The sequence below is a fragment of the Gopherus flavomarginatus genome, chromosome 2 (assembly GCF_025201925.1).
Source record: "Gopherus flavomarginatus isolate rGopFla2 chromosome 2, rGopFla2.mat.asm, whole genome shotgun sequence".
Lineage (NCBI taxonomy): Eukaryota > Metazoa > Chordata > Testudines > Testudinidae > Gopherus > Gopherus flavomarginatus.
Window position 1 is genome coordinate 237,800,955 of NC_066618.1, and position 24,634 is coordinate 237,825,588.

General features: G+C 42.0%; 1 protein-coding gene across 2 annotated transcripts in view; it reads left to right on the top strand.

Annotated features, from left to right (window-relative positions):
• The window catches only part of DNAJC5B (DnaJ heat shock protein family (Hsp40) member C5 beta), a 50,651-nt gene that overhangs the window by 12,498 nt on the left and 13,519 nt on the right, over positions 1-24,634 (top strand). The window contains exons 1-3 of one of the 2 annotated variants that reach the window (XM_050941401.1): positions 14,489-14,575; positions 15,077-15,290; positions 20,356-20,530. In XM_050941401.1, the coding sequence (XP_050797358.1) occupies positions 14,535-14,575; positions 15,077-15,290; positions 20,356-20,530 (430 nt within the window). In that variant the 5' untranslated portion in view covers positions 14,489-14,534. Of the gene's footprint in view, positions 1-14,488; positions 14,576-15,076; positions 15,291-20,355; positions 20,531-24,634 lie in introns of those variants that run through there. The other variant, XM_050941399.1, reaches the window with a different exon arrangement.

A 24,634-nucleotide genomic window follows, 5' to 3' on the forward strand; every position in this document is an offset into this window, starting at 1 on the left:
TCACTCACATGTGACAATATTGTTGCCGGCACAGAATGCCCGAGGGTGGCAACGGTTGGGTCCGTTGCCTGGTGTGCTTCGCAACCAATTAAACACACCAGGGTGGAGAAGTAACCAAACTTTATTGGAGCTCAAATAAGACGCCTGGAGCCACACAGGACTCAGATCAAGCGCGCCAAACAAACAGCTTACCTAACTATTTATACTGGAACCAAAACTGATACACATTATAACATGATCTGTCACTCACACAGTCCCCACCCAAGGCTAAGTCTGCCTAGTAACAGTTCAGTTTCCCGCTTAAAGGTTAAATCTGCCCAGCAACAGAGGGAGTAGGAGTAGCCCCTCCCAACAAGGGCAACCTGAGGTCAAACATGGAGGAGTAAAACTCAAAATGGAGGAGCTGGTACACTATGGCTCAGAACAAGAGAACTTCATCGGCTCTCATGGCCTTCCATTCTCCCGAATTACCTGGGTTATACCAAGTGCGTCCCCAACAATCCCTCCTTTGAGAATACTCAAAAAGCTCCTGCTTGAGTCTTCTCATAAAATGATGACAGCACTTGGTTTAAATCTGGGTCTGGGGAATGCTGAGGATGGCCAGCCATCAGCATAAGTGTGACAGAGGTTGTAGAACAAACCTTTCCCATGATATCCTTACAACAGGTAAGTAACAGTAGAACAAGTAAACATAACACTACCCCTATTACCAAAAAGCGAATTAATTTTGGACCCATCTCACCAAGGTTAGGTAACCAACTAAAGAGAGTCAAAAAGGGAAGGCACCTGTTCTTGAGTTTTCCACTGGTCAAGGGCTTGTTTAGAGACATATGTACAACATTTATTACAACTGAGAACACAGACCCTACCTTGAGAGGCTAGGATATAGTTTAGTGTCTATCTAATTTGCAGAGCCCTGAGCCAAAGCTGGTAGAGCTAAGAGCTGTGGCTCCTTTTAATGACTAAGGTTTTATTGGCACATTTAGTAAGGAACACCAAGAGCCTACAGTAGAGTTAGGTTATTTGTTTTGCCCTATAGAAAGGGAGGTGGATTATACTCAGTCTATTTTCCTTACCAATGGGCTCTGAGGTGGCTTGCAGATACCTGCACTGTCTGGGCTCGCCCTGGTGGGAATTGAGCCATGACACAAAGAGAAGGTACAAGGAATATTAGATAGTAGTTTCCATACCATCTGTGAGGCAGCTACTTATAAACAAATTTACCACAGATACAAAAGAAATTGTCAATTGCCACCATTCCATTACCTTCTTTCTAACTCATGAGAGAATTGTTAGCAGAGAAGTACATAAGCCCTTTTCTGTGTTCTGACCTAAGATATTAAAGATAGTGGGGGATACATATAACTGGCGTGTGCTCTCATTAGCAAACCAGATGTAATTGGCTGTTGCTTTTTGTTGAAGGTAGGTAAAACCAGAAGGACACCGGGAGGTATTACCTATAGCATAACAAGACTTGTTTTTCCTCAATAGCAAATCATCATTGGCAACGATTAGACCAGTTTCAGAGAATTACTTTTCAGGGCAGCTTTGCTGTATGATAAGGGATTTGAGAGCATATCCAGCAGTTGAGGAGATTAAATTTGCTGGCAAAAGCAATCTCTAGGACCTTATACGTACTAATTATTAAATTGGGAGGATTGGAACCTCAACCAGCATACAGTTGGGCTGTAATCAGGGAAACCATAACTAAGAGCATGAAAAGTTCTCTACCAAAGGAAAATGTTAACAAAGCATACTGAGACTTATAATGTTTCCCTGAGGTGAGGAGTAAGGAACAAAATACTGTACATCCAGGGTCCAAAACCACAATAAACAGAGACTTATATAACCCAACACACTTAAGATAAGTAACCTGTTCCTCTTTTAAACCTCAAAGTCTTTTAAACAGTAACTTCAGTCCAAAGTTCTTGTCATCTGGGTTTCCAATAGGCTGGACAGTCCATTGACCTGATAATGGAGGTCTCCTTACTGCCTTAAGTTGGGAGTGGTGTATCCAGTTCTTATGTTCCTTGGCCTTGGCTGCTGTGTGGGATACCGGCAGGACTGTTTGCGATCCCTTCCATCATTCCTGCAGGGGTTCGCCCTTCCAGGTGCGAACGAGGACCGAGTCACCTGGCTGCAAGGAGTGGACAGGGGAATCCAGTGGAAGAGACTGCAAGTCTTTAATGTACTTGTGAAAAGAAAAGAGAAAAGAGAACAGCAGATAACGAGCACATATACTGAGACAACAAATTATTTCCAATATCTATTTCCTTGCCAGTACCAGAGTTCCATTCATAAGCCATGGTAGTCCCGACAAAATTTCAAAAGGCCTGAACCCTAACCTACCCTAACCTACCCTGGGGAAGCGCACAAAAACAGAGTAGGGAAGGGGCAATACCTAGGGTCATCCTGTACTTTAGACTTTGACAGAGGAGTTCTCTTTTCTTTACTGGGTGATGTCTTGGAGAGTAGCATGCATTTCATCTGTTCAGCTGGTGGATTCCTGGCCTGTGTGTCACGAATGCTGGTGTATGTTGTTAGTTTCTTGGACTTTTCAGGAGTCATTCCAGAACTTTGACCATAGTTACTCTTAAAGAATCGTTTCTTCCATAGCTCCACTTTCTTCTTCTTTTTAATCTTTTGCCGTATTCTTAGTTGCATTTCTGTAATGAACTGACCTTTTGACAATCTCTCTTTCCAGCCTTGGGCAGCTGAAGTGAAGAACTGATTGTTGAGTGCTGAGCCACTCATCCTCATCAAACCGTCTGCCCTGACTTGCCTGTCCACCTTGGGGAGCAGCAGTAGCAGCTGCTGCTGATAGTCTGTGGGTAGGACAGAGAACACATGCTTGTTGATCAGCGCCAGCAGATCTGTGTTCACTAAGATGGAGTCAGGTGTTTTCACATCAATTTCAGTGTGTTTTTCCCTCTTTAGCTGCCTTGGATGGAGTCTGTTAGATCTCTGGAATGATTTCTTCCTTAAATCTGGTGGGGAGTTATCAACCTTAACAGAAGGATAGGAGCTGGAGGTAGAGTTCTGAGGACTGGCTGGTTGTCCATCTGACTGCCTTTCTTCTCGAGCAGGCTTAGCAAGTGTGGAGTTACTGGCTGCCTTCACAGTCTTCAATAGGCGATGTGGGTTTGAGGACACAGGCATACTTGTTCTGCGTTGCTGCCTCCATTGCTACTGCTTTGGGGCCAGCTTGACAGTCTTCTTGCTGTTTTTTCTGGGAAGTACATATAGTTGTACTCCAGGCTGTGGACATCGTGATGTGATGACATCAGAACAAATGGTTACCACTAGTTGCTCCTTCCTTTTGAGGGAAACCTACTATAAAAATGATTGTCTTAGATAGTTAGCAATGTGCTAAAAGCAAAAGTCATCTCTTTTGAGCCAGGAACTATAAGGTTTAGAAAGACTGTTGACAGGGTTTGGAGAGCCTGAATTCTAAACTGTAAGAGGTTCTGTGGAGAAACTGCTGCGTGCCAGCTGTGTAACTTCTAGAGAAGCAGCAGCAGCAGAACCAGGTCCATGGTTACCAAGAGCTTTCACTGGCTGTTGAAGAACCAGAGGTGATGGTGCTGCAGGGGGGGGATTTACTTGGATCACCCCAGCATATCCTGCTCTCCTTGGTCCATTCTTCTGTGCTAGCAGAATGGAGTGTTTCAGGCCTGCAGCCCTCCTTTGGCCGTTCACAATAGTGCTGCTGCCAATGATGTACCACTCACAGCTGGTCTTCAGAAGAGGTTAAGTCTCTCAAATTTCTTTTCAAATCCTTGCTTCTTCCTGCTTCCTTTTTCAGGGCATCCCGCTTAGAGGAGGATTTTCCAGGTCTTTATATGCTTTTGAGGCTTGTTGAATCTCTGTTTCTAGTCTGAAGCTTTGCTTGAGGTCTGATCATGAACTTTAATGTGTCTTCACTGATATTTCCAGTTTCTTCTTTTCCCTCTGTATTCTAGCAAAAGGGTGGCTGGGCTAAGGGAAGGACAGGTCTGCAGAGTAACTTCAGGTTCTCCAGGAGCTTGGCTTAAGGGCAAGAAGTTAGGTCCACAGCACCTAATTCCATAGCACCTAACCCTCCTTTTGTCCTCCCTCTCAAAGGAAATCTGTTGAATGGAGTGCAGACCGAAATCATGAAGTCATCAGTATACATGGGTTTAGGACAAAAGAGTTCAGAATCTTAACCCATTCGTTACCCTTCCATAGGTACAAGATGGGAGTATTCCAAGCTGACTGACATTTCCCTGATACCGTTTGAAGCGTTATTATCCAGGAGTAAAATGCAGGGTGGCACTTTACACGGTACAGTATATTTACAGAGCACTTTCCATTACTTTCTTAAACAACATCACATTCTCTGTCCTTCTTACAACATACAATATACCTTCATGCCTACTTCCAAAACTGTCTTTCTTATTTTCACACAAAGCAAACAACTTTCCTTTTCCATTCTCTATCACTACTCTTTGCTCTTCACTCAAACCTTCTGCAACATGCTTAAAATCTTCAGCTCTTATTCACACAGTTCTCTTTTAGTAGTCTAGGACATATACAAGCAATTTGACCTGCTGCATTGCTTTAGAATTTACTACAAAATCCATCTGTGAATTTGTCCACCTGCACTTTTACTTGGGATTCCGGAGGTGGAACAGTCTGCTTCCCAATCCTCTACTTTCATCACAGAGATGGGTCTCCCGTTGGGACACTCGTTTTTCCAGTGTCCCTCCTTTTGGCATAAGGCACACTGATCTCGGCCTAGACGCCTTTCTCGTGGGCCAGGACGATTTCACCCACGGTTTTCCATTTTCCGGCCTCGGCCGCAGCTCTGCTCTGTATGGATCCTTCATCGGACACTTTCACAGTGGATGATTTAGAAATGCCATTAGCTAATGGTTTACTGTTGGCACATTTGACATTTTCATGTTCATCATATAACAGTTTTCCAGATGAGGACATTGGAACATATTCATTATGATCTTCATTTCGTCCTGATAATGTCTTAAAGCTTTGTGGCAGGGAGAAATATGAGCTGAAGCCTTTGGAAACAGTGTTAGTATAAATACAATTTGAATCACTGGGCTGGTTTGGAGCTGCTGAATTTCCAGGTTACATATCCATATTTTGCTGTTTATTCATGGGCATGTATTCACCTAGATAATTCTCTTCTCTGATAGGTGGTGTGTTTCCCAAGGAATCTGGAGTATTACTTCTGACACGAAAGTACCTGGAATCCCCTCGGCTAGAGCCGTATTCATCAGAAGCAATAAAGCCCCCGTCACTTGGGGACCCACAGACTGATAAACTAGAAAGCCTGGTCATTGTCCCTTCCCCTTCACTAGAGGTTCTGAAGCGGTATGTACTCCTACTCTTAGTGGCGGGGGGGGTTTCCTCCGGAACACACTCAGTTCTGGATCTTCTTTGCAATCCAGTCTGTCTAGGAGGCAGGTTGCCCAAATGCCTCCTAATGGTGACACAGGAGATAGGATTGGTACCACCGCCACCACCAGATGACTGGTTCTTGCTGCGGAGTTTGAATTCTGTGAAGGCTTCGAGAGCTTTCATGGTCTTTAGGAAAGTCTTATGCATATTCTGGGCAACTACCGAATCATTAACTTGCATCCACAGTTCACCAGGCCCAATGGAAGCAAATCTGCCCACCTAATAAAGAAGTAGTTCTCCGAGTGCCCATAGCGGCGGATGTTCACTAGCTGCAAGTGGACAGCAGGTCCATCTGAATTCAGCTTTACTAGGTAGATAGCCTTGCTATATAGGCACAGCCTATACACCCCAGTCAGGTTCTTTGTCTGCCCCAGTCCCTTGGGCTTCACATTAACCTGCCACACCTCTTCATAGTATTCAAGCCTTGCTGGGGCCAGGTGGCTCTCAGCCCGCAGAACAAAGTAACGCTTGTGGCCATGCTCCTGCTTCCTCAGGTAGACACATTTCCTCACATCACCCCCCACGGGAGCCACGGAAGGAGCGGCTGGCAGAGGAGCTAGCTGCACTTCAATTCCTGGCATAGCAATCGTGGCTCCAGTAACAAGGGGAGATAGGCCCGTATCCAAGATGGCTGACCCGTTCTGACTATCCAAGATGGCCGCCCTATCCTGACTATGCAACCCCTCACAAGGTGGCTGACTATGTGTTATCTCACTAGGTGGCAGAGTTGTGGCTGAACAAGATGGCTGCATGGTAGTGGCTGAAGGGGACACTGGTTCTGGCATTACAGCTCTTAGGGGATTTTCAGTCACTACAGAAACACTGTCTGGTGCTCCAGTCACAACCAAATTACAAGTAGACAACAAATCAGACCTACTCCTTAACGACATAAACAATAATACCTACATACACTCTTCCCATTTACCAGCATGCTGACAAAACAACAGCAATTGCAGGATCGTGTTATAATTAAGGGATCCTCCGGGTGGCCACCTCTCCTGTTCCTCGAGTTGATACTGAGGCCAGTCAACTGTACAAAGCTTCTTCAACTGACCTTTCGTGATCACATTTGACTTAAAGATCTTCCACCACCTGAGAATGCATTCTAGCGGAGTACAACACTGTACCTTCCGCCCCACACCATGCTCTTGACCCATTGTATGACGCTCTATCGTCCAATGGGAATTACAACGACTGGGCGTCCCCAGCCTCGGGCAACCACTCCAGATAGCCTAGGACACCAGGAGACAAACAAGCCAGGAACAAACCAGACTGGCCTTACCTTGTCCAAGGGGGACCGGACCAAGACCGTTGTACAACCCCGCGATCTGGAGGGACCGGTTCTCTGCTGACGTCTATCTTCCATAGGGGAACCGATCTACCCTAACTCCCTCTTACTTCTCCACTATACGATCGCATTGCACCATTGTGTCCTCCGAGGTCGGCCTGACGTGTCTCTGCTGAGGCCCCCGGTAAACTCACCGGTGCCGGCTGGGTGTCAGCCGCGACTGCCGGCCGTCGGCCGTCGGAGGAGTCCAGGCAAGGCACAGTTTTGCCTCGAGCCCCATGTTGCGCGCCAAAAACTGTTGCCGGCACAGAGTGCCCGAGGGTGGCAACGGTTTGGTCCGTTGCCTGGTGTGCTTCGCAACCAATTAAACACACCAGGGTGGAGAAGTAACCAAACTTTATTGGAGCTCAAATAAGATGCCTGGAGCCACACAGGACTCAGATCAAGCGCGCCAAACAAACAGCTTACCTAACTATTTATACTGGAACCAAAACTGATACACATTATAACATGATCTGTCACTCACACAGTCCCCATCCAAGGCTAAGTCTGCCTAGTAACAGTTCAGTTTCCCGCTTAAAGGTTAAATCTGCCCAGCAACAGAGGGAGTAGGAGTAGCCCCTCCCAACAAGGGCAACCTGAGGTCAAACATGGAGGAGTAAAACTCAAAATGGAGGAGCTGGTACACTATGGCTCAGAACAAGAGAACTTCATCGGCTCTCATGGCCTTCCATTCTCCCGAATTACCTGGGTTACACCAAGTGCGTCCCCAACAATATGACTCAGTCTCATTTTTGCTGGTAACACATGGCCAGCTTCTACCTTATGCCGAGTATCCCATCACTGGCCTATATGTGATGTTTAATACTCCCATTTACTCTTGCTACTCAGAGAGGTGACAATTTTTGGAAGGGTCTACAAGCAAAAACTTGAAGTGAGGCCTCCATGTCATTTCTTTCCATCTCCTGACACTCTCTTTCCACTATTCTTCCTGGATGTCTACACCACATGCATGCCTGCAGATTCCACTCACACCCCAATGTCAGTGCATACACCTGTGCACCAATCCCACATCATCACTACAAGCAGTAATACACAACCCTACATCATTAGCATCCACACCAGCCTTCATATATAATCCATAGGGTCAGCTGCACTTTCTTTATCTTATACAAATGAGGGCCTGATCCTGCAATTAATTCCACATTAGGAGATACCTGCACGCATGCAGAGTCAATTGCTAGATCAGGGTTTAGCTGTGGTAGCCTTCAGCTGGACAAAATAAAGATGTCCCTGTGCATGAATGAAGTCTCTACCCCATTTTTACTCTTCCAAAATATTCATGGGGAGAGGAGGGGTGGGAGGATGAGAATGTCCACAGCTTTCAAAGTAAGAAAGCTAGACTTTTGACATCCCGGCTGAACAGACCTGTAAGGTCAAATTCAGTGCTGACTTATACCTTATGTACTCCACTGATGTCATAACAGCTTATGTGATTAATGTAAATTATATACATTTGACATAAAACATTTTGGCTCCAGAAGTCATCAGATGACTTGTATTTCAAACCTCATGTTGTTGTTTTTACATTTAACTTTCTGGAAAGGAAACATTCTTTAGTCCCAGAAGGAGAGAGTTGTCATGGAAGAATGCAAAGTGAGGTGGATTTTATTTTGCACTGAACATAAATAAGGATGGTAAAACTGACAGTGGTGCTTTACCCATCTTTATTAGTAATTACAGGAAAACAGAGACTGCTTCTGAATAAAGTGGAAATGTCAGAGGGATTCACATTTAATGGAATAGTTGTAAATACTTGCAAGATAAAATGATGAGTCAGGCTCTTAGATTTGTTTTAATTAAACTTTTATCTTATGCTAATTTGTTTCATGAGTCCAAAAACCTGCTGTTGAACTAGTCTTCAGTGCAGTATAAAAAACCAGCAATACCTGATTGTAAGTTTCTTGCCATTATTAATTAAGTTGGTATTCAACATAATGACACCGCCTAGGGAAAAATTTCATTTTAATAAACATGACATAGGTACCGCTCCGTGATTTTCTTTGCAATTTAGCATCAGCTAATTTACCAGGGAAATAAAGAGTTAGCAAGGTTTCTAATTAAAAAGAACTTTTTTTTATTTCTGGGGTCTAGGGTAGACCCTAAAACAAATTTTTTTTTAAAACAAATCATGTGATGGTTCCTTTAAAACAGACATTGAGGCTTGGGTTCCATAATGGCAATGAAGCCACTTGTGGTTAGTGGTTACCTTATTTTCCAGGGTGTTTTCTTTTTAATTGTGAAGAAATGCAGTATTGGTGAAAGGAGCCAGATTGATAGCCCTGAATACTGAGATCTCCTTCTGATTATCTACGGGACAGTTACAGCACAGACATTAGCTAGGAAAGCTTCTGCACATGGTCCTGCCAATGTAACTGTACCCTGACCTACAGTTAGGGATGAGAAGACAGATTAATCCTAATGCCCATTCATAACCATGGTGATGTGGAAATTCCCATTAAGATCTTGGAAAGAGACCACCAAGTTTTTCAATATTTTTAGATTCTGGTCCTTCAGTAGCTACCACATAAGTAATAAAGCCCAGATTGTAAACCTTCCTGTGTGTCTGTATAGATTAATTAGAGGGTGTAAGGAGACCCCTTCTTCTCTGGGCTTCCTACCTATATTCATGGGTTGCAGCTCTGAAGGAGTAAAAGGCAGGTACTCCAGCACAAGCACACCTTCCATGTGCATAGCTATTTCAATGACAAAGCAACAAAAGCAGGGCTGGTCAAAACTGCATTTGATACAAAAATTTTCCACAAAGCAAAATGCACTGCAAGAAGTGTGGAAAATTTCAATATTTCCTTACAATGCTGAAAACCAAGATATTTCAATTCAAAATGGTTAAGCTCTGCCTCAGGGGAGTTGTAGTCTTGGTGCCTTTTGCTCCTGTTCTCCTCTAGGATGGACTCACTGGAAGACAGCCACACTATACAATGCACCACTTTCTGCCCTCTCTAGAGGGGTGGGAAGAGGATGCATCACAAAAGTCCCAGGACAAGATGCATCATGGGAGATGTAGTCTGGCCAGAGATTTCAGTCCCTAATGGGGAATGGGTGCATAGGGCATCCAGGACTATAACTTCCATGAACACTGCAGTGACATTTTGAATTGAATTATTTCAGGTTTTAGTCAAAATGATTTGTAGAAAAGTTGAAAATTTTGTGGAAATAAATCTTATTTTCTCAGCAGCTCTAAATCCTTCTCAAAGCTCCTGAACACTAAGTAATAGGGGTACATTATAGGAGTCCTGAGCCATGGTGCATCTTGGGTGATGTAGTCTATCCAGAGATTTTAGGTTTTGTGCTGGTCTAGTCAGAGCATCTCTTCTGAAAGTCCCACGTGATGTGATTGTTTTATATTAGTGAACTGCAAAGTAAATAGTTGTCTTAGAATAGGAAATAAGTTATCAGTATTTAGGCATAGTAGCTATTTGACTGTCCATCTGCACTAGTATATTAATTGCAGTGAATATATTTTATCTAAATCAAGAGTCAAATTCTGACTGAGTCTGTGTTGATATAGAAGGCAGAGGGAGATAGTGAAAGGAGAATCCTTCATCCCTTTGAAATCAGAAGAAATTTTGTCCAAATAAGGGCTCCAGGACTCAGCCCTTAATTTGTATAATTTTGCTTGAGTACAGGGAGGGTGGATATATCTACAGATATATTAGTGCAAAAACCATGGAAGCCAGTGAAGTGTTTTGTGTTATCCTTAGAACCAGCCACCAATTTCCAACAAATACCTCAGTCAGTATTAATCTTAATAGCCTGGGCCATTTCCCCCCACTTAACAAAAAAGAACAGATCCCATATGCAACCTAAGTTCTTAGACATCATAGAATGTCATTAGACATGTAAAGTCAGCTTGTTTATTCAGTCTATATATTTCAGTGTTTAATATTATTTAATACTACGTTTAAGTATAGGATGCATGGTCTACTAAATACTATTAAACATGAGACAATGATATTAAAGGCATAATTTTAAAAGTATATTTAAGGCATGCAAGAGGAGATATTATTACGTTAACGGTATAAGACTAAATTCCCCACTGGTATAAATGCCAGCAGAAGTATGTTCACAGGCTTGTGTCTGTATGAAAGATGACAGAGTGCCTCCAGGCCAGCAACCGTACTCCAAAACAAGGGTTGACCAGTGGAAATTGGCCGTATTGTCTCCTGATGGTGACTTTACAGTGCAGCTCCTGTGGAAAATAAAGCTGCACTCCAGCCTCAGTGTAAATTGAGGAAGGAGCACTGATTTCACTCTAATGGAGACATCTCTCCTTTGGCGCAGTTAGGGTGACCGGATGTCCCGATATTAGAAGTTTGTCTTATACAGGCAATTATACCCCCCTCTGAAAAACAAATGTCCTGATTTTTCACACTTGCTATCTGGTCACCCTTGGCGCAATGGGCTTTCTAAGCTCAGGGGACACCCTGGAAGTGTATTTTACAGCTCCCTGCACCAGCCTTGCTGAACTTGGTTTGTAGATTAGAATCATGTAATTTAACAAGACATAAATCACTTTTATTGCCACAAGAGGGCACCTCCTGTCATTTAATAATTGTACTAAGGAAACGACTTGTGTCAGTCCCTCAAAAGGGAGTATAGTCTTCCAAATTACAAAGCAGATATAAACATGAGCAAAATAAAAATACTGACTCTGAAACCCCCCTCCTTGAGTTATGAATGGGACCCAGTTATCATGTCAACAGACTTGATATATATATATATATATATCGTAACTTTGATACCAGTATGTTGTGTTTTGGGTGGGCCTGGGCATGAGCTCTACAGTAGTATGATCTGGTCATAGGGAGAGAGCTCCCTGCAGGTCTCACTTCTTTTCCCACCAATTTTTTAAAATCTCTGTAGCATCTCAGAAGCTGCTGTACCTCAAAAATATAACCAGCTCATGTTAACTTTTAGAAGTGCAACTCTTGGAAGTCAGAGTTTCAGGGTTGACTGCACCTTTGACAGCGCCTAGGCCCCGGTCTTCTTTGAGGGCATCCACTTAAAGGTTTCAGGCTTCCTAGCAATCCCCTCTCTCAGGTAGAAACTAATGTCTCCCTACCTCCAGGCTGGGGGTTTAGGCTTGCAGTCCCTCTGCAACTCACTGTGACATATATTCCCCAGTCTGTCCAGCAATTGTGGTTAAGTTTTCTCCAGGAGCTACAACAGTGTATACCAGTTACCAGCCAGCCTTCACAAAGCAAAATACATTTATTGTTAGGATAAAAGCATTAAAGAGAAAACATACAAAAATACAATAAAAGTTCCTATACACATGTTAAAAGCTTATCAGAGGTCATCCATCAGCCTTATGGGGCCTAGGTAGGCCAAGGACCTTCCAACTTTTCTGCAAAGGTTGTTGCAACCCTCCTTGGATAAAATGTCCTTTTCATTTTCTGATCATAAAGAAGGTGTGTGTCAGTTTAAACATAGCCTTTTTATACCAAAAGCCCGTTCTTTGTCTGTTGGTCTATGGAACACCCAGCTTGACCGTGTACACACAAACCACACCAGAGGGAGATAACTCTCTAGAGTTGTTTACAGTTTCAGCAACTATCCTTAATCACCCCCACTATCTTTAGCTCGTGGAGGAGTAGTGGTAACCCTCCCCCGCTGCAGTTGCCAACAATCCCTGCCTCACAGTGATACATTAAACCATTCATAAACTTAAGACAATATGGTCCCCCAAAGATACTGCATATGGGTGCAGTATCTGTGAGAGTGACATCAAAGTGAGAGGAAAATACTTTAAATATTTTATGCATTCTTCCTGTTTGGAAATATGTCAGGTACTTAAATACCATGGTGTTGGGTGCAGTAGAAATGGAAAGACAGAGCCAAGTGCTTTCCTAGCAGAGACATAAATAAAGTTATTAGAGAGTCAAGGTGGGTGAGGTAATATCTTTTATTGAACCAACTTCTGTTGCTGAGAGAGGCAAGATTTCAAGCTCACACAGAGCTCTTTTTTAGCCCAGACCTGGAAAGCTTCTCTGTTTCACCAACAGAAGTTGGTCTAATAATAGATGTTATCTCACCCACTTTCTTTCTCTAATATCCTGGGAACAACTCACCTACAACAACACTGCATAAAGAAAGATAGGTAACTAGCTCAGCTCTTTGCTAACACAGCTGGTATTACGTGTGGAAGGTTGTAAAGGTATTTCCTTGTATAAAGCCTTATAGTGTTGATTTGATTCCAGCTTGAAGGAGAATTAAGGTTTTTTTGCGTTCAGATCCTGGTATCCGATACAATAACAGGAACAATATAAAAACCTGAACAGAATAGTTAGAAACAGAGAAAATTACACGTGCATTCATCCTCCACTGAGAGGCCTGGGGATGATTCTAGCTAGTTCTACAGTGAAGCATAGAGAAAATTTAGGAATAATATTGCCTTCATTATTCTCATAAAGTTTCTTCTTTGGTATAAGAAGACAGTGGTTGTTTCTGTAATTCGATCTGTGATCATGAATAGATGACAAAGTTGTAAAAAAGCCTGAGCTCTGTCTATGCTATCATTGTAGTCAACGGAATTTCTCCAGAATTTGTCACTGGTGTAAATGAGATCAGAATCTGGCCCAGTGTGTGCATGTTGAGCTGTAAACATATGGACACTCCAGTTACCCTATTACCACCTCTATCATATACTAGCCAGGTTAGTGTTTACAATTTTATGAATGTACCAACTTCTATCTAGACATAGTAACATGGTATCCGGTACTTTCACTTATCTAATTTCATTGGTATTGACATCAGACACTGTCTCTAGACTTACACTGCATTTCCCATGAGATCATAGTAATGGTATTAAGTCCATTTCAAGGGAATAAGGGAAGTTTAACACTGTGTAAAAGCATATATGAAGAGAAATAGCTGAAGCACAGGTTCAGTAGCTACTCGACAGCAATTTGTAAATGGATCAAAAGTTTCAAAAATTGGTGGGGTTTTTATTCAAAGCATCAAATGAGGTCAGCCCACTTTAAAGACCAACCCCCTGCAATTTCATTATTTTAAAAACGAGGGGCCCAAATTCACAGTTGTTATACACCTTTAGTCATTTACATCAGAGCAAAGTGGATGTAAAAAGCTACCAGATCCAAACAGTAGCATTTTAAACCCAATTTGCACCCGTGTAAAATATTGCATGTGGTATAGGCAATGCTGAATCAGGTCCAAAGATTGCTTTTGCCTGGAGCTTGGCAAAAGGGCATTTGAAACTGACTCTATTCAAAACCACTATTGTTTTCCCATTCTGTATTTCAGAAGGCTGCTCCTATTCTATTGGAGCTCCTGAATTTCTTTTACTTTACTGTTGTTAGGGTTTCTGAAAGCCCACCTCCTACATATAATACCTTGAGGTATTTACTGATTCATGAGATCATCAAAAGATGTTGTATAGTATTTCCCTTCTTTTAAGAAAGGTAATTTTGAGGGAGTTGAAAAGTTGTTATATTTGATACATTTGCTTTAAAACTGATTTATGTGTGTTTTTAGCATGTATTGATTTTCTGCCCAGAGGGTTTTGTAACTGACAAGGTATCAATGCCTAACACATATTAAATAAAATATAAAACAGAGTCAGCCTTAACTACAGCAGTGCCATGTTAAGGGAAGACTTCTTTTTTCTCTCTCATTAGAGCGATACTTAAGGGCCTCACAAAACTTCCTCTGACTTCAGTGGAAGCAAGACTGGGCTTGTAATCTCTACAGTTAAAGAAAAATTATGCCCCTTTTCCTCAGATGGAAAGTCAAAAAGTTTGAGAGGTAAGAAGCCCATGTCTTTACAAATTAAGTGTAAGGTGTATTTTAAGGGTGACATCCTGGCCCTATTTAATGCATTGTGACTTTTGCCATTGACTGCAATAGGACCAGCATTTTACTCTAAAGGTAAAATTACTCCAAGTGTTACAAATGTCAATACAGCCATGTGAATTAGCTCTACCGAGAAAAGGATGGTTTTTTTTATCCCTATTTAGGAGAATATTTATTATTTTTCTTTCAAAAACTCTCCCATTCACTTTGCTGCCATCTTTCAGATCTGTCTTAGAAATCTGCCTCTTTCTGTAATGTTTGGACCATTAACCCTGATCAGTTGCTATAGAGCCTCACACTGACATCCTCTCATTTAGCTCATGCTACAGTAAAGCTGTAACTAACAAGACTCAGGCCAGACCTTCTGCTCAGAACAAAAATGCATCAACTAAAATATTTTGTAAATATTTACAGCAAAAACGCCCTTTTTCTTCTCTTTCTTTCATGTTTAAGAAAACTGGCTCTGAAATATCATCCTGACAAGAATCCCGACAATCCAGAGGCTGCTGAAAAATTTAAAGAGCTCAACAATGCTCATGCAATACTGACTGACCTGTCCAAGAGAAACATATATGATAAGTATGGATCATTAGGGCTATATGTGGCGGAACAATTTGGAGAAGAAAATGTTAATGCATACTTCATGCTTTCAAGCTGGTGGGCAAAGGTGAGTGGGTAAAATAAAATCCTTTATTCTCTTTTCTAAAATGTACTGAGCAAGCTAGGAAATCATGCAGTCTTCTAACCTAGTTTGGCCCTGGTTCTGCCAAGTGTTCCATGTGAGTGGACCTTTACAGTCATGTGAAGTCCCATGGGAGTTCATGGGGCTCTGCATGGGACTAGGAGTCCCCCGATGCAAAACAATTTTGAGGATCAGGGCCTTAAGTCATAGAAGCTTCATTAAACAATGGCATGTCTTGAATGATTAGAAACTGGCAAAAATATAATTAAGCACCTCTCCAGAAAAGTGCTAATGAAGGATTTTTCCTTTAATTTACTAAATAATTAAATACACTTCATGTCTGGTAACACTTAGAGACATAAATTATATTTGAAACTGGAGCTCCAGGTTAATTTTGATTTTCTTTTCAGTAATGACTAAATAAAAATGACTCATTGCTCAAAAATGAGAAGTCCTACTTGTATGACAACCAGCTAATAAGTTACCGTACAAATTTAGCCGTGTTCTTTGCTATATATAGCACACAGCATACGTAAGCAATAATAATACATAACACAGTGAGTGATTATGGTGTCATATACGTGCACCTTGGGTACATTGTGAGGGGGCAGGGGAAAGGAAGTGGAAGAAGAGGTGAGAACTGCAGAGTGGAGGAAGAGAGCAGGAAAGGGAGAGCATGATACCTCAAGTCAGCAAATTGAACAAGGAAAAACCCCTGGTGGGGGTTCTGATGACATAAGAGCTCAGTTTATTTGGTTTATTATGTAACTGTAATCCTTTGATATTTATGTATATATTGCAAACACTAGCATTGCAATCAGTGTGTCGGAGACTGTAACAAGCCTATGACATCACAAATGTGGAAAATCCCACACTTTGGATTTTATTCTTACTGCTATTTCCAGCAACGAAATGTTGGGGCAGCAAAGAGTCCATTGGAATAAATAGAAAAATTATCTTTATGTGAACCAAATACACTGTAATGAGAGGAGAAATGACAGATCTGATTTAGGAACATGAGAATCTCCATCCTGGATCAAACCAGTGGTCCATCTAGCTCAGTATCCTATCTCCAACAGTGGTCAGTGCAAGGTCAGTTCCATGTGTCTGGAATGTATGCAGTTCCATGCATACTTTAGATTCTACTTCCGGTGGGAATAGAAGCAGCTCAAATACAAATTAATGGACTACATTTTCAAAACTAGGCAGCTAAATCATATTGGCAAAATTTGTATCCACACCAGCAAAAACTGAAGATGGACCTGAACCACATCTCCATTCTGAACTCCCAAGACTTTACAGCTGGCCCCTATTTCTCTGGCAGCAAATTTGCACTGGCTGTGGCTGCTGACTCCTGCTGTGTCCTGGACTTCCTTCATTACTGATTGCTTCTACTGTTGCCAGCTGCTGTGTCAATCTTCCTTCTCTTTGCTCTCAGCTACCCTCTCCTCAGCCTCCTTGTCCCCATCTTTGAGCACAGGGAGTCATTGGCTAAAAAGGGAGAGAAGAGAAGAGACATTGATAAATCTGCTAGCAGCAGCATCAGATGAGCCACTCCCTTGACTCAGATTACGTGAATATGGATGTGAAATGGATGTGGGTATAGGAACAGAGACAATAAGAGCTGTAGCAGCCTTGACCAACAAGAAGAGTAGAGAAGAGCATAGAATGCAGAAGAAAAGTCTTATAGGCTCATGAGGGCAGGGAGAGCAATTGCTGGGTTTGTTTTGGGCTGCTATGTTCTGGAGGTATGGAAGGATTTGTTATGGAGCCTGTGTAAAATTCATTACATTGCATATTGCAGAACCTCCTATGACAAATGTACAAAAATCTGAGGTACTTATGTATCATCCGTCCCAGATTGTCATAGGGTGGTCTCTCCATCGCCACTAAACCAAAGTTTTCCCATTTCCAGAGTATAAGCAGATCAACAAAGGCTCCTCTCAAGTTGAGTCCAGCCATTTCCCCATGTGCCTAGCCATACCTTTCCTCTTCCACCTCTTATACCCAATAAGCTAGGCCCTGCAGTGAATGAGTCTTTTTCGGACCTTATAATGCCACTTATTGCCATAGTGTCTGTCCCAGTGACATCTGATCCCCAGTCTGATTCATACTCCTGTAAAGCCAACAGGAAAACAAGTTAGTGGACCACAGTTCTTGCTGGTTACACTCGTCCTATACTTCTCATGGCCCTGATAGGCAGTGTATCCCATCATACTCACACACACTCAGAAGATACTAAGTGGTGGCACAAGTCATTAAATGTAAGGAAATGAAAATTAAAGGTGAAGTGTAAAGCAAAAATGACTGTTGAGTTAAGCCCAGAATTCTCTGAAGGCTTAACCAAGCTGGGATAGTGGGGCCATTTTACACAGAAAAAAAGCTTTAACTAATATTTCATAATTCCATTTTTTCCCTTAAAGGCTTGTCTATACACAGTGATTGTGCCACTTTAACTACATGGGGTTGAAATCAGTATAGTTAAAGTGGTACAACTCCATAGTGTAGGCACAATTATACTAGTATAAAAGTGCTTATACTGACATATCTTATTCGCCTAAATTTAGGGAAATAATCTATACCATTTTAAAGAACCTTTATATGAGTATAACTGCATTCACACTTGGGAGTGTGTGTACCAATTTATTTCAGTAAAAAGTCACACCCTAACCCAAATAGTTAAACCAGTACAAAATCTAGGTTTGCTGTGAGAGAAGGCACAGCATTTTGAAATAAATTCAACTCAGCATAAATCTGGCCAGTGTTTTGAAAACATCTGGCGGTATTTGTGCGCTTAACTGCTACAGGTATTACCATTGGCCTTGAGCCTCAACACTTGCTCAGATGGTTAACTTTAAACACATGAATCATTCCACGGACTGCAAATGGGCCATAACTGCACCCATACTAACATTTCATCATTTAATTCACATAGTCACTTCCATGCTATTAACCTGATATCTATCCTCACACATGTCACAATCCTGCAATGGATTTGGGGTGGGGATGGAGGGGAGATTGTTTTATTATTAATTAATATTATTATCAAGCCATATATTTTATTTTTTGAATACATTAAACTATTGGTGAGAGCACTTTTCCTGAGTTAAGCTGCATGTGTTAAATCATTCTTGACAGTGGCCTTTTAACTATAATCTAAGGGCTAAATTGAGCCTCCTTGATGAAAGCAGATTTGTACCTGAAGGCCATAGGATCTGCACTGACCAGGGAGTCCTGGTTCTCCTCCTACATACACCTGAGTAACTTCACTTGATTTATGCCAGTATGTGCGAGAGGAAAATTAAATGTTTAATCTTATCCACTCCAGCCTTTGGACTCCTTATTTTGTTTCTTTTTTCTCATATACTTGGCTATTATCAACAGTCCATCAGTGAATAAAAATGTACACAGTGATCTACTGTAATGAGCCATTTTTAAGGGAGGTGGGGGGTTTGCACTATGTTTGGAATTTCTGGAAGGCCTCACTCAGCACTCACAACTGGGGCCAGATTTGCAAGAGCCCAGCATATTGGGTACATGTTGGGTGCTGAACCCTTGAAAATCTAGCCATAAATATCATAATGACAGAAGGTGAGTGGGGTGGCGAGTGCTCTGGAAATCTGGCCCATATTTAGGTTTTTGAATGGCAGCTAAACTCTTGACAATCTGGCTCCGATTGTGGGTGTGGAGCACTTTACTCCTGGTGGAATTCTGCACCGCTGTGTGTGCACAGAATTCATGCCCCACCCCCCAATTTCTTTGCTTCCCCCACGGAAAAATGACTTTCTGACAGGGAAGCAAAGGGAAGCTGTAAGACAGTCATTCACCAGTCCCTAGCTGCACAGGTACCTCATTTCAAGCACCCAGAGCAGCCATCGGAGAGGTAAATCACCGCAGGGCTAGAGACACCCCAGGTACTGTCTCCTACCCTGAGCTGGGATCAGCTGCTAGTCCCGGCTGGGCTGGAGGCTGCGGAGGATGGGATTTCCTCTTCCCCTGCCAGGAGTGGTTTGGGCTGTGTCAGACCCACCCCCAGAAACCTCCTCCAGCTGCAGGAAGCTCAGCATTGTCCCCTGCTTCCTGCCCCCATTTCTCCTCAGCTGCAGGGGGAGGGGTCACTGTATGGGGAGCTGCTCCCCAATCCACCCAACCCCCATGCATCTGAACCTCCCATACCCAGACACCCCACCAAGCCTCTCCCCATACACGCAGAACCACCTAGCCTTCCATACTCAAACCCCACCCACTGAACCTCAACCCCTGCCTCTGGACCCCCAACCCTGCAGGCACACTGCCCCTCACTAAACTCCCTGCACTCAGACTCCCATCCTGATGAGCCCCATGCCCCAGCACCACCCTGAGCTCCCACATCCAGACCCCCATGCCACTTACCCCCAACTAGCTGCACCCCAGGCCCCCAGTCCACCAAGTCCCACTCTCCCAGCATCCAGACCCTCCTGCTGAGCCCCAGCCATTTTCACCTGCAAGCCCCTGCAGAGTCTCATTGCCTCTGCGAGCCTCTTTGCATACAGATCACCCAACATGGAGACCCCCCACTGAGCTGCCTGCACCCAAATTGTCCCATGCAGAATTCTCTCACCCCACACCTGGATCCCCCTACACTGAGCCCTTCCACATTTGTATCCTGCCTGGTTGAGCCTGCCTGCCCCACATCTGGTGCACCTGGTGCAGAGAGGCAGGGCCTCAGGGTGTTTCTGGGGTAGGCCCAGACCTTGTGCTTTGTCAGGTTTGGGTGTAGCCTCACCACTAGTCCATGTCCCAGGGGTGGGGCTAGGGAGGCCTGTGCTTCCCACTGCCATGCTGGGGCCTCTGCATTTATTTATTGACAAATAAAGCTTGCAGAATTTTAAAATATTGTGCACAGAATTTTTAATTTTTTAGTGCAGAATGCCCTCAGGAGTAGCACATGCAAATCTGGCCCTGAGCTCTTTTGAAAAACTGACACTATGTGCTTTTATGTCTGTTACAAATTGTCATTAATTAAAGGAAGTTCACGTGGTAATAGGGGTTTCTCCCCCATTTTATCTAGGCCCTGTTTGCAGTTTGTGGCCTCTTGACAGGCTGCTACTTTTGCTGCTGCCTGTGCTGCTGTTTCAATTGCTGTTGTGGACAGTGTAAACCCAAGCCACCAGGAGGGGAAGAACATGAGTTCTGCATGTCTCCTGAGGATTTGGAAGAGCAGATTAAGACAGACATGGAACAAGGTACTGCTTGTAGAGACTTACTATATAGTGAAAATATACAAAACCATTAAAAAAGAACTATTGATCAGGTCCTCTGCTGGTGTTAACTGGTCTAGCTCCATTGATGTCAATGGAGATATGCACATTTACAGCTGCAGGGTATATGGTCCTACAAATCTTCTATACGGCAACTAAGTCAAAAGCAAAGTACAGTAGAACCTCAGAGTTATGAACAGCACAGTTAAGAACTGATCGGTCAACCACACACTTCATTTGGAACCATAAATATGCAACCAAGAAGCTGCAGAAACAAAACAAATACAGTACAGTATTGTGTTAAAAGTAAAGTACTAAAAAAGGGAAAGTTTAAAAAAAATTGTCAAGGTAAAGAAATTTTCTATTCTTGTTTCATTTAAATTAAGATAGTCAAAAGCAGCATTTTTCTTCTGCACAGTAAAGTTTCAAAGCTGTATTAAATCAATATTGAGGTGTACACTTTTGAAACAACAACCATAACATTTTGTTCAGAGTTACAAACATTTCAGTTATGAACAACTTCCATTTCCAAAGTGTTCATAACTCTGAGTTTCTACTGTATATTGCATATAGAAATGACAGTTTCTTTGGATCTGTTATTGTCTTGATTACGCAAAAGTGTTGTAGCAGTATCAGTCCCAGCATATTGCAGACAAAGTGGGTGAGATCATATTTTATTGGACCTGCTTCTGTTAGAGAGAGCTTACATAGAGCTCTTCTTCGGAATGGAATCAATTAGACACATGGATATTAAAGATCCCATGACACTTTGTGTAGGAGAGGAGATTTGCTATATTGTGAATGACCTATATATCCTATTTTACTGCTATGTCATGTGCTGTGCCTGATCTGCTGCTTTCCCCCACAGAGCTATCTGAATGCCAGTGGGCTTGATTGTGTAACCTTTAGTTATGTAAACAGTCCTATAAACTTGGATAGGTCTACTCACTTGAGAAAGGGCTGCAAAATAAGGCTTACTCTTTTAAAGTGCTGTGGATCTTTTATGATAAGGGTTATAAAAGTATTTTCATTACCTAGAACCGCCATGTCAAAGCACACACCTGCCCTGTAGCACTCCCTTCTGGCCAATTGTGGCTCTGCAGTAGTGCTGCCTCCATTTCTCCTTTACTCATTCTTCTTTTAAAAAGTCCACACAGGCCAGATAGTCAAAAAATTCCTCTTCCTGGGGTCCAAGTTATTTACAACACAGTCTTTCAAAAGAAAACTCAAACTTTCAAAATCCCAGAATTGACCAAGAGGGTCTTTCCACGCTTTAGCAATTCATTTATTTTGCTCCAGCACACTGATGTCTGACAGTGCTGAGATACTCGTTTCCCATTTATTCAGAATGTTCACTAATTTGCCAGTTTTAAAAATGAATACAACATAGATTTGGATTTTGTAAAGCCAGATTTCACATGGAAGGCCTGAAATAAACTAGAACTTTTCCAAGTCTCTTATCCCTCTTGTCACTTTTGTTACACTTTTCATAAATCAAAAGCAACAGTATAATTTCAGTCAGAACTGCTTCTATTTTATATTAACAAAGCAACAACAACGACAACAATCAAGAACAAAAGTAAGATCTCTACGTGACAGGACAATGAATGCATTTCCTCTGCATCTAAACACAAATAGCATCTGCCTCTTCCTTTACATTTGCACGTCAAAAAAAACAAGTGATAACAGACACAAGCTGCACACACAAGTTATATGGATACTGGTTGAAAAGATGTAACTGAATGAAAATGGCATAGGTTGGTACTAACATTGGCTCTTCAAGCAGGCAATTCAAACTTGATTGTCCTAGATAGGCAGGTTCAGACTTTTCTAAACCCCCATAGGTTTATGTAAGCTAGCTTCTAGATCAGGGGTCAGCAACCTTTCAGAAGTGGTGTGCCAAGTCTTCATTTATTCACTCTAATTTAAGGTTTCACGTGCCAGTAATAAATTTTAACGTTTTTAGAAGGTCTCTTTCTATAAGTCTATAATATAACTAAACTATTGTTGTATGTAAAGTAAATAAGATTTTTAAAATGTTTAAGAAGCTTTAATTTAAAATTAAATAAAAATGCAGAGCCCCTCGAACTGGTGGCCAGGACCCAGGCAGTGTGAGTGCCACTGAAAATCAGTGCCATAGGTTGCCTATCCCTCTTCTAGAGAAAGGTTCCATCAGGTAATTCAGAAAGCAAATGTAAATTCTCCTGCAGCAGGCTGTTTTGGAAGAAAAATCCACATTTTGAGCCAAATTCCTTATAGGTTGCCTGCCCACAGTGGGATCACTCTCTCTAGTAATTAATCTCTTTGTCTCTCACTGTTCTCAGCATAAATAGCATCATTCAAAATTGTGCTACAAGGTCAAAATGTAGCTCCTCAAACCAAAGTCAAGGTTTAACTAAATAATTTATTGTAGTGTTTTGTACATAATAAGTCCTTTCTTTTCCAAAGAGCTCAATATGCAAAAAATACATGATTCTTGGTTTACTTCATGATGTCTATCTCTGAGTACTGTGCACATTATCAGCCAGCTTATCACCACATCTAGCAGTTCCTGCTGCTTTCAGTGGGAGTGCTAGATGCTGAGTAGAGTTGGGTGAGAACGGGAATTTCTGTGTCACAGGAAAGTCCATGATTTTGAAAATTGTTTGTGTTGCAAAAATGTCAAATTTTGAAATTTCCCACATTTAATTTTGATAAAATCAAAATGATTTGTTTGGATTTTGACTTTATCTTTTGTTATTTTTTTTATAATATACAATAAATTTCTAAAGGAAAAATCAAAACATGCCATTCCGAGTATGTGGGAATAAAATGAATTTTTTTTCTGATTGACATGTCCCCGCGGAAGGTTTGGTTTTGACAAAACAACATTTTCTGATGGCAAAACATTCATTTGGAAAATTTTCAAACAGCTCTAGTGCTGAGCTACTTTGAACACCTGGCCCTGTGGGATGAATCTTGCAACCTTTACTCCTATGAGTAGTCTCAGCAAAAAAACTAAAGAAATTTATCCATGAATAAGGTTTGCAGGACCTGCCCTTTACTCTTAGTATAGTCAAGAGACTGATTTCTTTCCACTAGCAGAAGTTCTAATAACTAGGGACCTCATCCTGCTTCCACTGAAATCAGTGATAGTTTTGCCTTGATTACTACAAGATTGGACCAGTTTCTAAATGTTTTAATGTAACCATTATGCCCTAAAACCAACATATTTTAAGAGTTAGAATAAGACAATAAATAAAAAGTATATTGCAATGCATACAGTAACCACACTGTTTCAAATGCTTTGAGAAAATGCACAGCAGAAGAGAAGGAAGTAATCATTTCCGTACAGCTGGGACCTATGCTGCTGCTTTGGAGCCCAGTCACGCAGTGTTCTCACTCACATAAACAGTTTCATTTAAGTTAGTGGGCCCGATTCTGCTCCCATTGGAGTCAGTGTCATGTCTCCCACCAACTCTCCTGGTGCTGAATGAGGCACTGTTTGAGTTTGGACTGCTCATGTGAGTAAGGTGTCAGGTACTTGGTATGTTAGACTGTGGTGATGTTCTCCAACTGTTTGTCAGTGGGTTTTTTCCCTGGCTCGTTATCATCATAAGAACAAAATGATACATTTCCAAACAATGTTCAATTTTACAGCAAATGTAATCAGAAAAGGGGAGCAGGGGGGAGGGGGAGAACTGGAATGAGCTGAACTACTTTCCAGATTCATAAGCAATAAGTATTTAGCACATCATTGTCTCCTCCACACTCCATATGATATCAACGTAGGCGAAGAGTGAACATGAGCTATCTATAGAAAACAATTTCAGCTGTGAATTCTGCTGCACCTCCATTCTGCAGCTCTCCGTTAAAAAGCTATATTTGTATAGCTTATTATACCCTGGGTATCCACTCTGATGACACCCAGAATAAATCCTAGAGGTGTGCAGACAGCAAAGTATTTGGATAAGCTGCTAGCCTCCTGAAGTGTTTTCAGATTAGTTTGAAACATGTAGAACATTTCTAATAGATCCTCCTCTCTTGTAGTCACTGAGTTCCTAACCTTGAAGTGCACTGTTTCTGGTTGCAAATGACTGCCCATAAAAT